The following is a 17,550-nucleotide window of genomic DNA, read 5'->3' on the forward strand; positions in this document are numbered from 1 at the left end:
CATGGGAAGTGTTATCCCCATCTTATAGATAACAAAACTGAGTCCCAGAAAGGTTTAGGAATGTGCTCAGGGAACCGAGCTAAAGAGAAGGGAATGAGCCGGACAGCTGAACTCATCAAAGACATTTCTGAATGAAAAACGTGCTCTTAACTGAAAAAAAAAAGGTTTTTAAAATAAAATTCATAATTGCATCAACAAAGCACACAAATGATTATTTTTAATTAGGTATCAAGGAATAGCTGAGTCAACTAAGCACATGGTGCATAAACGTGAAGACCAGAGCTGGGATCCCCAGAACCCACAGAAAAAGCCAAGTGGAGTGGTGGCTGAATTGCAATCCCATCGTTTAGGAGGTGGAGACAGGGATGGTTCAGGCATGTTAGCTACCTAGGCAGGCCAGATCAGGCGCTCCAAGCTCAGCAAGACCCCTGCTAGGACTAGAGGAGGGCATCTGAGCTCAATCTATGACCTTCACATGCATGCACCCACTGCACACATGAGCCCTCACACTTACTTGCACCCTCACACTTGTGAACAAGCAGGTACATACACAAGCACATCACATTAACATGTGAAAGTAGATAATTGTTTAGAGAAGGGAAAACAAGGGCAGTCTAAAGCAGCTGCCTATTATATGAAGACTGGACAAGTTTTCATTTCTCTGTCATCTAATTCCCCTTTCGTTTTCAAAAGACTGTGTCTCCATCATCTCCTACCAGATTGTCAGGGCATTTAAAAAAAGATTTAGTTTGAGGTTTTACAGTGTGTTATTTTTTTTTTACAAAGCCCAATAAAATGAAATGAAACTAGAAGTCAGTCTGTAGCCTCTGTTTCTTAGACCTCAAGCAAGAGTGTGATAAGAAGCTAGCACAGGATATTCAAACTACCTCAGTCCTAAGTGCCCACTTCACTTGTGAGGAGCTGCGGGAACTGAAGCCAGCTCTGTGTTTGTGTGTGTGAGTGTGTGTGTGTGTTTGTGTGTATGTTTAAAGTGTTCAAAAGACAGACTGTGTTTCAAGTTTGTCTTAGCATCAAAGCGTATATTCAGATACTTAATTTAAAAAGCATTGCAGACGGTCCGGTCTCTATCTGAGCCCAGAACTAAGGCTGTCCCACAACATTCTAGATCCAAAACCTATCCCAGATAAAGAGCTGGTCTCTCAGGAGCACTCTCACCCCAAAGCCCTCAGGTGAGACCCAACTTTCACTCCACTAACTGTCCAAAGAGGGACCCGCCAGGTGCACACAAGGCACAGGAACTGTGGAACAGCCTGGGATCCTTCCGGTCTCCATCTGCACCCAGAGATAAGGCTGTCCCACAGCCCCCTGGTCCCAAAACCTAACCGGGAGAGAGCCAGTCTCTCAGGAGCACTCTCATGCCTAAGATTACAGGCTCACAGGCCCACAAGAGGGACAAGCTCCAGAGAGAGCAAGACCAACTAACATGAGAGATAGCCAAATGGCCAGAAGCAAGCACAAGAACTTAAGCAACAGAACCAAGACTACAGGGCACCATCAGAATCCAGTTCTCCCATCATAGCAAGTACTGGATATCCCAACACACCAGAAAAGCAAGATTAGGATTTAAAATAACATCTCAAGATGATGATAGAGGAGTTTAAGGAGGACATAAATCACTCCCTTAAAAAAATACACTTTGTCTCCTGGGTAATGGGGATTATCATTGCCTCTACCTGGTCACAAAAATACACAGGTATGGTCCTCATAGAGATGCAACCTTGGTTTAAGTCTGGGACTACCCTCTATAAATGTTTTGACATAGAGCCATTGGATAAATTGTTCATCCTTTAGGGTCTCAGTTTCCTTTGACAATACATCATCCATATACTTAGATATTGTGACAGGAGAATGTTTATATTAACATATGATACTTATTAAGCTCTCGGCTAAGTAAGGGCCATGGGCATATACTATGAGATTCATTTTATTTATTTTTATTTTTAAAAATAATTGTGTGTGTGTGTGTGTGTGTGTGTGTGTGTGTGTGTGTGTGTGTGTGTGTAAGAAGACACAGGTGCCACAGCATGTACATGGATGTTAGAAAACAACAGTGTTGAGCTGGTTTTTCTTTTTCCATGTTTATCTGGGATTTGAGCATTGAAGTCAGGTGACCTGGCTTATACAGCAAAAACCTTTACCCACCAAGCCATCTTGTTAGTTCTGAGCTATATTTTATATATAGCTCATGTGATTTGATTGTTTCAGTACGTGTGGTTTCTTACTGTCAGACTAAGCTACAATTTTCCCTCACAATATTTTGTATTTATTAATACATTTTCCTGTATGTACTGGAGACAGGTAAAGCTCTCTAAAAGTTGTAGGAAATCATGATGTTTACACATAGCTAAGAAAGAGATTGTTGTCAGCTCCTCCTCTGCTGCATTCCAGCCAACAGAGTTTAGATCTATTCTTTCATCCAAATTCCTATTTCTAGATGGTATCTCTCTGTGTAGGAAAAACGGCATTAGGAGTTCGTTTGCAAGGAAATTAGCCTACATATTTTATTGCATGTGGCTTCATTAAATATTATAAAAATCTCTGAAAAACTACTCAATAATATAGTGTCTCACAGTCAGTTTGTATAAATTAGGGGGAATTAATAATACATTTTGGGAATATATCACAGGCTCTAGGAAACAATTACAATCAACCTTTTTCAACAAAGGATACTGCATAAATCAAACAAATTCAAACTATCTGCAAAGATAAACCAAGGAAGATACTTAAAAATCAAAGCAACTTCTAATCTTTGTCATACCAGTGGCTCCACGCTGTGGTTTACTAGATAATTTAAGGACTTTTTATAGAGATATATTTAAAGTAGGTCACAATTGGAAACAATTAAGAAATCACTCTACATGTGCTGTCTCCACACTCACCTCCTCCCTCCTTCTAGTTCCATTGTCTGGCCACCACTCCACTCGAGTGACCTCCATCAGACCTACCTAACAAGGAACATCCAAATTATACCTTATTGCTTTGCCTGTCCTGAGGGCACAACTGCCCTCAGCTAGCTGTTCCCGAAGCTCCATTGTCTGGCTACCACTCCTCCAGCCTCCAACAGGCAAACACACAAGAAACATCCAGGCCTGCTACACCAAGAACATCCAGTCCAAGGCTGCCCACTATAGTTGTGCTTCATGGGGAACATCTGGATCAGGCCCCCTTCCTGATACCTGCTACACCAGAAACATCACGGGACAACCAGATATATAAAGGGCATCACAAACAAGAGCCAGAGCAACATGGCACTTTCAGAGCAAAGCTATCCCAATACAGCAAGCCCTGGATATTCTAACATAAATGAAGCACAAGAAAATGGCCTTAAATCCAACCTTATAAAGATTATAGATGTCTTTCAAGAAGCAGTGAATAAATCCCTCAAGAAATACATGAAAATACAATTAGACAGGTAGAGACCTTTAAAGAGGAAACTAATAAATTCCTCAAAAATACAGAAAATACAATTAAACAATCCAGGGAAATGAATAAAACTGATGAAGACCTGAAAATGGAAATAGAAGCAATAAACAAAACACACTTTGAGGGAATCCTGGAGATAGAAAACCTAGGAAAGTTAACAGAACAACATATATAAGCATCACCAACAGAATATAAGAGATGGAAGAAAGACTCTCAGGCATAGATGAATATGATAGAATAAAATGTTGAATCTAAGAAATTCCTGAAACATCCAGGAAATCTGGGATACTATGAAAACACCTAACATGAAAATAATAGGAATAGAAAGTAAGACACTCAGCTCCAAGGACCAGAAAAATATTTTCAACAAAATCATAGAAGAAAAATTAATATACAAAGGCAGACTTATCAGAATTACATATGAATTCTCCACAGAGACTCTAAAAGCTAGAAGGGTCTAGAAAGATGTCTTTCAGATTCTAAGAAACCAGAGATACCAACTGAGTATATTCAGCAAAAATTTCAATCATCCAAGATAGAGAAAACAAGATATTCCAAGACAAACAAAATTTAAACATTATCTATCAAAAAATCCAGCCATACAGAAGATACTAGAAGGAATCACAAGGAAGTTAATGACATACAAGAAAATAATTCCATACCAGCAAAAACAAAATAAGGGAAACATACACATACCACCACCACCACCACCACCACCACCACCACCACCACCACCACCACCACAACTACCACTAACAACAAAATAACAGGAATTAACAATCATTGGTCATTAATATCTCTCAATATCAATGGACTCAATTACCAATAAAAAGATACAGGCTAACTGAATGGATGTGAAAACAGGGTCCATTATTCTACCACATATAAGAAACACACTTCATCAATAAAGATAATAAAGAGCTGGGATAAGATTTTCCAAGCAAATGGATACAAGAAACAAGCTGGAGTAGCCATTCTAATGTCTAATAAAATAGACTTTAAATAAAAATGAATCCAAAGAAATGTGGAAGGACACTTCATATATGTGAAAGGAAAAATCCAGTAGAGGATTGCATTGTCTGGCATCAATAGGAGGAGAAGGTCCTGTAAGGTGCTTTTCCCCAGTGTAGGGGAAGGCCATGGTGTTGAGGTGGGGAGAGGGTGGTGAGAGTGGGAGCATCTTCATAGAAGCAGAGGGAGGGGAGATGGGAGAGAGGGGAACCTAGAAAGGGGATAACATTTGAAATGTAAATGTATAAACTACCCAATAAAAAAGACATTTCAATTCCTGACCTATATGCTGCAAATGTAAAGGCAACCACATTCATAAAAGAAACATTACTCTAGCTTACATTGCACATTGAACCCCACAACCTAATAGTGGGAGATGTTAGCACCACACTCTTACCAATGGACAAGTCATCAAGACAGAAACTAAACAATGAAATAATGAAACTAACAGAGGTTATGGATCAAATGGACCTAACAGATATCAACAGAACATATTTAGAGAATATCTTTTTTTCAGCAGCACCTCATGGAACCTTCTCAAAAATTGACCATTTAGTTGGTCACATGACAAGCCTCAGCAGATAAAAGAAAATTGAAGTAATTCCTTGTATCCTATCAGGCCAGCATGGAATAAAGCTGGACTTCAACAGCAACAGAAAGCCTACATAGTCATGGAAACAGAATAACATTCTACTCAATGATCACTGAGTTAGGGAAGAAATAAAGAAACTAAAGAATTTCTAGAATTGAATAAAAATGAAGGCACACCATACCCAAACTTATGGGACACAATGAAAACACCACTAAAAGGAAAAGTTCAGGGCATTAAGGGCCTTCATAAAGAAATTACAAGATTGTCATACTAGCAATTTAAAAGGACACCTGAAAGCTCTAGATTATAAGAGAAGCAAACATACCCAAGAGGCATAGACAGCAGGGAATAAACCCAGGGCTGAAATCAATAAATTAGAAGCAAAGAGAACAATACAAAGAATCAACAGAACCAAGATCTGGATTTTTGAGAAAATCAACAAGATAAAAGAATCTTTAGTCAGTCTAACTAAAAGTCAGAGAGACAGTATCCAAACAAACAGAATCAGAAACAAAAAAGGGAGACATTACAACAGACACTGGGGAAATTAAAAGATTCATTAAGACTTCTTGAAAAGCCTGTACTCCACAACATTAGAAAATCTAAATGAAATGAATAAGTTTCTGGATAGATTTCAATTACCAAAGTTAAGTCAAGATCAGCCAAACAATCTAATTCTATAATCCCTAAGGAAATAGAAGCAGTCATAAAAGTGAACCAAAAAAAGCCCAGGGCCAGATGGTTTCAGAATTCTACCAGAATTTCAAAGAAGAGCTAATACTAATACTCCTCAAACTATTCCATTAAATAAAAGCAGAAGGAACATTGCCAAACTCATTCTATGAGGTATGGTCCTCCATATACCCAAACCACACAAAGGAAAAGAATTTTAAATCAATAATGAACATTGACACAAAAGTACCCAATAAAATACTCACAAATCAAATCTAGAACACATCAGAGATATCATCCATCAAGATCAAGTAGGCTTCATTTCAGGTATGCAGGGGTGGTTTATTATGAAAATTATTATGAAAATCCCTCAATATAATCCAACATATAAACAAACTTGAAAAAATACATGGTCATCTCATTAGATGCTGAAAAACCCTTTGACAAAAATCCAACACCCTTTCAGGCTAAAACTCTTGGAGAGATTAGGGATACAAGGCACATAACCTAAACATAGTAAAAGCAAAGTAAAGCAATACAATAGCCAACATCAAAGTAACTGGAGAGAAACTTAAAGCAATTCCACTAAAATCAGGGACACGATAAGGCTGCCCACTCTCTCCTTATCTGTTCAATATAGTACTTAATGTTCTGTCTAGAGCAACAAGACAACTAATGTTGATAAAGGGGATACAGATTAGAAAGGAAGAAATCAACAAATTGCTATTTGCAGATGAAATGATAGTAGTTATGATCGACTCCAAAAATTCTACCACAGAGCTCCTGTAGCTGAGAAACAATGTCAGCAAAGTGACTGGATACAAAAACACTAAAAAAAATCACTAGAACGCTTTGCTATAAATGATAAAAGGGATGATAAGGAAATTAGAGAAACAATACCTTTTATAATAGCCACAAAAATGTAAGATACCTTGGTGTAACTCTAATGAAGCAAGTTAAAGGTCTGTATGACAAGAAATTCAAGTCTATGAAGAAAAAAATTGAGGAAGGTATAAGAAGAGGGAAAGATCTCCCATGCTCATGAATCTATAGGATTAACAGTGAAAATGGCCATCTTGCCAAAAGCAATCTACAAATTCAATGCAATTCCCATCAAAATTCCAACACAATCCTTTATAGAGCTTGAAAGAGCAATTCTCATTTTCATATGCAAAATAAAACACCCAGGATAGCTAAAATGATTCTATTACAATAAAAGAACTTCTGGAGTTATTACCATTCCTAATTTCAAGGTATATTACAGAGCAATAGTAATAAAAACTGTATGTTATTGGTATAGAAACAGACAGGTTCATCGATGGAATCACATCACAGACCAGGAAATACACATATGGACACTTGGTATTTGACAAAGAAATCAAAACCATTAAATGGAAAAAAGAATGTATCTTCAACAAATGGTGCTGGGTGACTGGATGTCTGTACATAGAAAAATGCAAATAAACCCATATCTATCACCCTGTATAAATCCCAAGTCCAAGAGGGTCAAAGACCTAAACATAAAACAAGACACACTAAATCTCATAGAAGAGAAAGTAGGGACCTGCCTTGAACTTGTTGGCATAGGAGAAAAGTTCCTGAACAGAACACCAATAGCTCAGGCACTAATATAATTGATAAATGGGATCTCATGATATCAAAAAGACTTTGCAAGACTAAGAATACTATCAATAGGACAAAACAGCAGCCTATGGAATGGGAAAGAATCTTTACCAACCCTATATCAGACAGAGGCCTAATATCAAAAATATATAAAGAACTCAAGAAATTACACACCAACAACCAAACAACCCAATTAAGAATGGGGTACAGATCTAAATAGAAAGTTCCCAATAGAGGAATCTTAACGGACCAGAAGCACTTAAAGAAATGCCCAACATTCTTAGTTATTAGGGAAATGCAAATCAAAAGGACTCTGAGACTTCATGGTTAAGAACAGAACTCAAGTAACAGCATCTGCTAGTGAGGTTGTGCAGCAGCCAGAGTAGTGCAAGTTGATACAACCACTTCTGAAATCCATTTGGTGGTTTCTTAGAAAAAAATGGAATAGTTCTACCCCAAGATCCAGGTATACCACTCCCAAAAGATGCCCCACTATACTACAAGGACACTTGCTCAGGTATGGTCATAGCAGTTTTATTCGTAATAGCCAGAAATTTGAAACAACCTTGATGTACCTTGATTAAAGAATGGCTTAAAAAATGTGGTTCATGTACATAATGGAACACTGTTCAGCTATTAGAAACAAAGACATCATGGGATTTGCGGGCAAATGGGTGGAACTAAAAATATCTTCCTGAGTGAGGTAACTCAAAACCCAGAAGGACATGCATGGTGTGTACTCTCTTACATGTGGACATTAGCCATAAGTACAAGATAACTACAATCCACAGACTCAAAGAAAGGAAGTAATGAAGAGGCCCAAGGGAGGATGTGTGAATCTCACCTAGAGGTAGAAACAGTCACCGGAGGTAATGGAGGGAGGGAGCTGAAAGGGAGAGGGTGTGAGAAGGGGAGTCAGGGTGGGGAACAAGTGTGGGAAAAGGAGGTGTGGGAGGGAGTAGGAGCTAGAACAGCAATCAATGTGGGGCATCTCCAGGAGTAACTGGAGATCTGGGGCAGGGTAAGCCCTGGGGAGTCTGTGAGGGTGACCCTAGCCAGGACTCCTATCAGTTGAGTATATGAATACGGAAGTGGTCACCTCCTGTAGCCAGGTGGGATACACCTGTAGTAAGTAGTGCAGGGAGGGGGACATCAACCCACCACAAAAAACCTTCAACCCAAAATCTGTCCTGCCTCCAAGATGCACAGGGATAGATATCCAGCAGAGATTGAGAGGATGGCCATCCAATGAATGGCCCAACTTGAAACACATTCCAGGTAAGATAGCCCTGACACTATTAATGATACTCTGCTATTCTTCCAGACAGGAGCCTAGCATAACTGTTTCCTAAGCGGTCTCATTCAGCAGTAGACGGAAATAAATGCAGAGACCCACAACCGAACATCAGAAAGTGTTCAGGACCAACCAGGCAGTCTTATTAGGGGAGGGGATCCAACCACAGGCAACTGAGTCAGAGAGAGAGCCTCTGCTCCAATTGTTAGGGGACCCACATGAAGACCAAGATACAGATCTGTTATAAATGTGGTGGGGGACCTAGGGAATGGTCTTTGGTTGGTGGTTCAGTCTCTGTGAGACCCCATAGGCCCAGGTTAGTTGATTCTGTAGGTTTTCTTGTGGTGTTCTTGAGTCCTGTGGCTTGCCCAATTATAACCCCCACTTGGTCCTAGGTGGGAAAGGATGTGCTTAGGCCTACTGCTACTGGATGTCCCAGGGTAGGATGGAATCCAAGGCAGACTTTCCCTTCTCTGAGGAAAAGGGGAAGGGTTGGTATGGGGATGGATTTGTAGGGGTAGGGCTGGGAAGACAGGGAGTATGGGGGCAATTGGGGTGTAAAGTGAATAAGTAAGTTGGTAAGTAAGTAAATAAATAAATGGATAAATAGATAATAGATAGATAATAAAAAAGAAATCACTCTGCTTCTATTTCATTTTCTTAATAATCATAAATCAAAGTCCATTTATCCCCCAAAGGTGGACTTTATTAATAGCCAAATATATACATTTCTGAGATGTTCTCTGACATTTCTCTTGATATTATTTTAAATATAAATATAACCCATTTTAACAGTCACTGAATGCCTTCTGTGTACACCTTGTTTAAACTGAATGACAAAATCTGGCCTATCATCTTTCGTAAATGAAATTGTATTGAAACGTAGGCTCATCTTTTAGTCACTTAGTATCAATATTCGCTTTTGTCATACGCTGTCACTGCTCAGCAGGTATGATAGAAATATTATGGCCTGCCAAGTCAAAAATTCTTGCTATCAGGACTTTATAAGAAGGTGTTTCAATCTCCATTTAATGGCAAATGTTTCAAGAATTTTCATGTTGATGCTGAGCTTCAACATAAATATTAGAATTAAAGGAGATTCTCACATATTTTGCTTCTATTGTGCTTCCTGCACATCGATGGGCAGATCAGAGAGGGAATAAATGCTGTATTTCTATAAGTAGTTTGGAAAAAAGACATTAATGTTGTGCTAATGGAACCAGCATGGTCCCCTTCACTAGGACACAAACTGTAGTGTAAGCACCAAAGGGCCACTGGTTTCTAAAATTGTCACTCTTTAAGATCTGGGTATTTGAGTTATGGATGTTGGAAACTGAGGCTTACCAAATATCTGTCGATATCATGACATATTGAATACGTAGGGGCACTGTGGTTCTCATTAACAGGAGAACATAGAATCTACATTTTACCTGCATGATGCTCTTCAACCCATGCTTGCAAGTACATGAAGAGCAGAAGCCCTGCTGTCCCAAACAGCAGGACAGAAAAGAAGACTTGTTTGGCTTTCATGACCAGTTCAGACGGCTGTGTTTCTCTTCATGTCTGAATCCAAAGACTGTAAGGTCTATTTCTCCATGGAGTTTCAATGTTTTCTTGATCTCGTGGGGCTCATTCCACAGAGTAACCTAAAATTAAAAAAAAATCCACATTGTAAAAGGCTAATAGGATTTTTGTTCAAATATGGAAAAAAATGCATATCAACAACAGTGAAATCTCAAGTACATGGTAAAGTACAGAAAGGAACTGGGTGCCTTATCCATGGAGCACTATACATTCATATCCTAACCATAATAAAGCACAGGGTAACATTTAATCAGGTGAAAAGTTTGGCTGGATTTAAGCTATTTCATGTTTCAAACAGTCAAGCGAAGGTTTGAGACTTGCCACCATGATGTGAAGGAGAAGAAAAGAAACAGAATGAATTGACAAAGAAGGAGGAAGGAGGGTTAGGACCTGCTTGAAGAATCTGGGAAACCTTTTCAAGCCTTTGGTATTCAAGGGTGGGAAGATGTTCAAACTCCTTAGGGCAAAAAAAGATCCAATATCCACATGCCACATGCAACCATGTTCCAAATCTGGCATATATATGAATATATATGTATATATATAAATGTGTGTGTGTGTGTGTGTGTGTGTGTGTGTGTGTGTGTGTAAATGTACAGTGTAAATGTTTTACTAATGGCTGTGGCACTTTGCTCTCCAGGGAATCATGCACAGGAGAGGGCCCCAGGTTCAGTTCTGATGTAGTTTTTGAATATTTTGATGTGTGGTTGGGTGGCTCTGTGGATGAAGTCTGTAAATGTTCAGCTGATTTTGCTAAGTATTTTTAATCCCACATTTGATTAATCCAAGGGTAAAGAGGATGGACTGTATATACAATTCAAAACTGGAAAGCTCAAGGTAGCATTGCTTATTTAGGTAAAGTAACAGATTTATTTGTTTTAAATGGTGGATTTACAATCGCTGTTGGCATACCAAATAAATGGTAAAGGGCCTGGACCTAAAATTTTCCTCCCACAAGAACATAATTAATGAAATATATTAGAGGGCATAAAAATCCACCTAGCAATGAAAGATTACTTAAATTATAAACCAAAAGGAAAACCTATTGAAATCAGCTTTTTCTTTGAACAAACTTATTTAATATCTTAATTTTATTCTGTGTAATACTTCTGAGAACATAGTGGAAATGTGGACAGTCTCCTTAAAAAATATAATCACAAACGTGTCAGATGCTGGTGTTTGTGTGACTCTTCCTTGAAACCCAAGAGAGGATAGTGGTGTCCACTGGACCTACTAAGCAGCCAGGAACTTTACTTGGTAACAACCTGGTCAATGGGGTTACTGTCAAGATGGTACCTAAGACATCAGCCAGCCGTGTCCACACACATTTCCTCTCTGCTAGGGTTGTATAAATGCTTCTTCAGTATGAAAACACTGTGCACACTGCTGTGTCTATAACTTATCTTTTATCTCAAATATCAAAATCTTTGAGGGAGAATACTGTGTATCTTAAATGAAGGCTGTACTCTTCAGCTTTTTCTTTCTGTGATAAAAACACCCCAATAAAAAAGCCAGGGTAGCAGCTCAGGCAGGAGTCTGGAGGCAGGGGCTGAAGGAGACCCTACTGAAGACTGCCGTGTACTGCCTTGTTCTCCTTGGTGGGTCATTCATCCTTTTTGTCCTATTGCCACCCTTTTTCATTTCAGCAAACAGTATCATCCCATTGTGTCTCCATCCCTCTTCCACACTCCAAGTCCTCCCACGCCCCATTCCAATTCCCTCCCAAATTCCTGGCTTCCTCTTTTTGGTTATTATTATATATTTATATGCATAAATATGTAAACATTGCCTGCTGAGGCCATTTATCCTTTGAACCATTTGGAAGTGTGCCTTTTAATCTTGCTATAGTCACATTTCCTGGCAACGCTGAGATAGTTCTCACTGACTGGCACCTTCCCAGCACCCTATCATCAGTCCGGGAAGTTTCTCCTTTCTGTTTTCTAGCACCTCAGCTAAATGGAATCTTCAGTATTTTGTTGTTGTTAAAGATTTATTTATTTCTTGTGCAAGTGTTTGTCTGCATGTCTATCTGTGCATCCTGTGCATGTCAAAGTCCTGAAGAGGGTCTTAGATCATCTGGAATGGCATTGAAGATAATTAGTCTCCACATAGGTATTGAGACCCAAACCCAGGTCCTTGTCAAGAATAGCAAATGTTATTAGCCACTGAAGCATTTCTGCAGTCTCACTATTGACCCTTGTGTGAATTACTTGTGTCATAAAACACATGATATATTGAGATTGTAGTTTGTGCCGTGTGGGACAGTGAAAGGCACCCTGGTTCTCAGTTGAGGAGGTTTAAACCCCGGAGACCCTGAAGAAACCATATGTAGGCATTTCGCCTGACTCCTAGGAAACCAGGCTGGTCACTGGCCCACAGCCCTTCATAGATTTGTGACCTTCAGTCACCTAAGGGCAACGCCCCAAGTTCCTTCACAGGTAGAGGACTTGACCAGAGGTCAAGTAGGCTCAAGACAGATCTCCATTACAATGAGGTACCTAAAGGCCTAGAGGCTTAGCCAATGAATTTTCCTTCCCAGAAACTTCTCCCTACAAAAGGTATTTAATCTCAGACCCACTCGGAGCAGTGGGGTACAGTTTATTCATCCACCTTCTGCAGTGACAATAAATGCCTTGAAACCATGGACTGCCTCTTTTCATCGGGATTTGCAGTGGGTAGCCACAGAGAAGGCCTTTGCTTATAGAGTAGCCTTCTAATCTCCTGAAGAAAGCCTCCCAGTGCTCCCAGCGGTGCCCTCTACTAAGCTCAAGCCCACTGCCCTCAAGCCAAGGGCTGTCTCCTCTGCAGGACTAGCCAGAGTTCCCCTTTTCCCCCCTCAGCTCCAGCCCTGAGGGCCCCCACTCTGGTCTTAGCTCTTCCACAGTATCCAGCGGCACCTGGATGCCCACAAGCCTGAAAACCAGAAGGCCTGGCCTCCTTGCAGGCCTGGGGACCCCTGAACTAGCTCCGGCTGTGTCCTGCTCTCAGCCTAAGCTTCCTACCCCTGGAGCGTCGGTGTCCCTCTGCTTCCCCCAGCCTGAAGGACACCCACCCCAGGGGTGGTATGGGGTAAGTGCAGTGAACTTCCCATGTGCTTCCAGCCTCCCCGATTGCCCCAATTCCTGTGGCCTTGCAGACTGGGGACCCACATTAATCCTACAGTGCTATAGTTTCCTTTTGGTTTAAGGATAAATAGCATTTTATAATTTGTGTCATCACAACTTGTTTACCCAGTCTTCTGTCAGTGGACACTTGGGTGACGCACACTGTATGGCTATTGTGACTAATACTGCTGCGAAGACGATATACAAGGATCCCACTAATAGCCTCCCACCTCACCCTCCACCCCCGTTCATATCTTATTTATGTTTTAATGATTCCTCCTTGTTATCAACCTCTTGCCTTCTGACACACCCCAGAACCACCTGCCCTGAGCTAGAACCACCAAAGTTGGGTCTCTCTCACATAATTCATTAAGCAAGAAAATGCCTGGTAGATACATCCACAGGCCAGTTTAATGGAGGTTAGTCCTCAACTGAGGGTCCTTCTTCTCATATGACTCTAGCTTATGTCAAGTTAAACCTGAAAATTGCTGTGAGTAATTACATGGCCAGTTAAATGGTAGTATTTAGAAATTCTTTTTTACGTTCTTTCTCTCTTCCTTTCTTTCTAATCGTATTTCTCTATATAGTCCAGGCTAGCCCCAAACTCTGTTCTCCTGTGTCTGCATTCTACGTTCCACGATCAGAGTTGTGGACTGCCACATACAGCTTATTTAGTAATTATTGTGAAACCAGTCTCTGCACAGAACTGGCTTTAAAGCAAGTATAAGAGGTCAGATTTCATGGGGAGGTGTGTAGAATAAATAAAGTAGTTAGAATGATCATTTGATTAAGAAAAATCACTACTCCAAAGCATTTATGCCTAGGAAATTCACCAAATTCCCCCCCCTTTTTTTTTTTACATTTTAATTGCATTGCAGAAGGGACCAGAATAAAACCACCATGGTGGTCGACATCTCAGGTCACTTCAAGCTTGCTTTCTCAATCCCCTAAGGTAGCAGTTCCTTTTAGTGATTTTACCAATGCTTTGGGGGATTTCAAGTCTTTTGATTATGGCAAGAAAGCAGGTTTTAAAGATGTTGGAAATTGGCCAGTATCATGGGTGAAACTTCATACCTATAATGAATGAAAAAAATGTGTGTTTGTGTGTGTGTGTGTGTGTGTGTGTGTGTGTGTGTGTTCCAACCATGTGCAGAAAGGTAAAACTCCCAAGAGAAACTATGAGAATAAGCTAGCTTTTGCTTCCTTTGATAACGACAGTTAAACAATGAACTAGCATATTTCCTGGGGATCTTAGACAATTTGGATAGGAGGAAAACAGTTAAACAAAATCTAGTACTAACAAAGAAATAGTTGTTTACAAGAAGAAATAGACTTTTACAATCTGTCTACATAATTAAAAGTTATCTCAAAAGAGGAAAGATAGAAGAAAACTTACAAATCACAGCGGTGCCACTAACCTGCAGGATGGTGGGTGTGAGAGCCCACTGGAGCACCCCTTGGGGGTTTGCAAAGGAAAATTATTACCCGCTATGCTGGAAATAGATTAAGCCTTTGCCCTGATTTTTTTCCGGAGGTGTTACTATCCCCTCACAATCCTCCTGGGTGAGGAAGCAGCCTAAGAGCCTAATTGTTCTTATGGCAGATGTGGGGAGGGCTGAGTGGTTAAAGCCACAAGGCAGAAAGGCAATCTGGTGGAAGGCAGAGAGAGCCGTTTGTTTTTCCTCCACCTCAGTATAATAACCCAACATTGGCATGAGGAAACGGCTCTCATTAAACATAGGTGAGGTGGTATGGGCAACCGTTTGTGCTTTAAGCAAACCTGAACGTCAGTCGTGATAGGAACACGCACCTTTTTAGAGATCAGATATCTACCTGCAAGCCTGTGGGAAGAAGTGTAGACTGCTGGGGACTGAAATGACATAGAATAATACTGGTTTATGTACAGGCACAAAGTGACATTTCTACAGCTAAACCTTGCCTGAGCACAGCTCCTTCTCTTGCTGGTTGTGGAAAGGATGACATTGGCTTCATGGCAGAAGAGAAATAGGCCACAGACAGCTGGGTTCCCGTGTCCGGTCTGTTGCCGATTCCTCCTTCACTTGTGTGTTGGGAACCCCACAGCTCCCGAGGAAACTGGCACTGTTTGTTTTTTTCAGTGATGTCTTCTTTTGCTTCATTTTGAGGAAGCTGGGTACCTCCCTCCTTATCTCTGGCTTATATTGGTAGTTCCAGATTCGCCAGAACCTTCCACATTTATAACCTAACAGGCCCATGTTTACCTCCTTCTGTTCCTGGCTTTGAGTCTGGTTATACTCTCAGGCTCTCTCCCTTCCGAACTGCACTTATCATTGTTTAGTTCTGGGTAAAGCACACAGCCAAGTATGAGCACACATCCCCCTCTTCACCAGAAACCCCCATGTCCTTGTTCAGCTCTAATTTACCCTCTCTAGTAAAGTCAGGATGACAGCATGTCTGTTATGTAGCACATCAAATCAGGAGATACCGAGTCAGACAGAATAGATGGTGTTCCTGAAAAGCATACAACCGTCCTGAGGCTTACTCTAAAATATTTTAGGAATCTGGCTTAAGGTTTTTCATTTGCTAAGCATGGTAAGTGTGCTAAAAACACAAGCAAACACTGTGGAAGTCTATTCCCCCTTTTAGCCATATTGTGGGTAAGCTGTAGTATGTTTCTAATGATATTTGGTACATTGCGGACAGGGTTATAATTAAGGGGATGGAAATTGATATCATGTTCATTGAATTTAGGACCTTATAGAGTGTGTTAACGATCAAAGCCAGTAAATCCTGAATGAGTAGCTTTTAATTAAGTGAGGGAGACCTTAATGTACAGTTCAGATGAGATTGGCTGTAGTTTGTGTGATACCACAGTAGGCTTAATTTCCTACTTAAAAACAACCTTTTGTGTGTACGCTAGGCTTTGAATCCAGCTTCCTGCATGCTAATCATGTTTGCCACTTAGTGAAACGCCATCCCAAATGTTAACTTATTACTTATTACTTCATTAACTGTCTCACAGGCTGTTTTGGTCCATTTTCTAACCTCGAATTCTGTAAGCATTTCTCCATTTTCACCAAATGCTTTCTCCATTGACAACTGTTATTTTTAAATAATTAGAAGTCATAAAACTAGCGTAATCGTATGTGTCCTGCCTCCAGCTTCCTCCAACAATAACACCTTACATATGCACAGCATCATTACCCACATAGAGAAGTTAAGAGCGTTACTTCTGGAAGGCTACAAATGTTACCCAAAGAGGGTATTCACAGAAGCTGGTGAACATGCTATTTCATGGCAAGGAAGGATTTTGATCACAAAATGAGCGAAAGTCACTAGTCAGCTAACCTTACCTAAAACAGGTCCTTCTTGGTGAGCTGGTTCAGCTCCATTTAACCACAAATGCTCTGAGCTGTGGAAGAGGGTGAAGGAAGGCAGCCTTGAGAGGAGAGCTAGATTGGCCTGTGCTAGCTCTGGAGGTGGAAGAGGGGAGCTATGTTGCTTCCTAGATATGGAAAACACAAGGAAGCAACCCACACTCAGTTGCACAGACAGGAAACAGTCCAGCCGACCACTCGATTTTAGCCTGCTTCTGACTTCTAGTCTACATAACTGTATGATAACATATTTGTATTGTTTTAAGGCATTGGATTTATTATGTTTTGTAGTAGAAGCAATAACAATTAAGCCAGCTAAGGACAATACCATTAACACACTATTTGGAAAGAGGACAGTTGCTAAAGTTTGGTAAGGATGGGTGGGACAACACTGACAGCTTCTTTTCCAGGTGGATTCTCAGGTGTGCTGCGTTCTGGCTTAGTCCGTGATTGCTCACCCATTCAGGGCGTTTTGTCACCCATTGCTTTATTCGACAGTAATTTGTAGGTTTTTCTTTATTCATATTGTTCTTGCGATCTCTCATATAATTTATTTAACAGGTACCTTCTACTTTTAGCTGTTGTAGTTAAGATTTAATTATAATTAAAGTCTTTCAGGAGACAAGGCTTTGCCTTTATCCTCTTTGTTTTAGAGGAAAAAGTTTTGAACTCTTGTATTCTGTTATTTAATATGGAGGTTTTACTTTTTACACAACATAACCTTCCTTTCAAGACTGTGTATGGCTAAATGCTATTGCCTGCAGAAGCCTTTGTTTGTATTAGATGGGGCCGAAACCTCAAAGGGATTATTGCTAAATGGACCATTCATTCTCTACTTTAGTTTAACTTGGCATCACCCACCTGGTTTAA

The 17,550-nt window shown here is 40.2% G+C and overlaps 1 protein-coding gene across 5 annotated transcripts in view; it reads right to left on the reverse strand.

Annotated features, from left to right (window-relative positions):
• Positions 1 to 17,550, reverse strand: part of Chst9 (carbohydrate sulfotransferase 9) — a 274,349-nt gene that overhangs the window by 229,706 nt on the left and 27,093 nt on the right. For 4 of the 5 annotated variants that reach the window (XM_017600922.3, XM_063277265.1, XM_063277264.1 and 1 more), the window contains exon 2: positions 10,067 to 10,282. In XM_017600922.3, the coding sequence (XP_017456411.1) occupies positions 10,067 to 10,166 (100 nt within the window). In that variant the 5' untranslated portion in view covers positions 10,167 to 10,282. Of the gene's footprint in view, positions 1 to 10,066; positions 10,283 to 17,550 lie in introns of those variants that run through there. The other variant, NM_001170470.1, reaches the window with a different exon arrangement.

The sequence above is a fragment of the Rattus norvegicus genome, chromosome 18, assembly GCF_036323735.1.
Source record: "Rattus norvegicus strain BN/NHsdMcwi chromosome 18, GRCr8, whole genome shotgun sequence".
Taxonomy (NCBI): domain Eukaryota; kingdom Metazoa; phylum Chordata; class Mammalia; order Rodentia; family Muridae; genus Rattus; species Rattus norvegicus.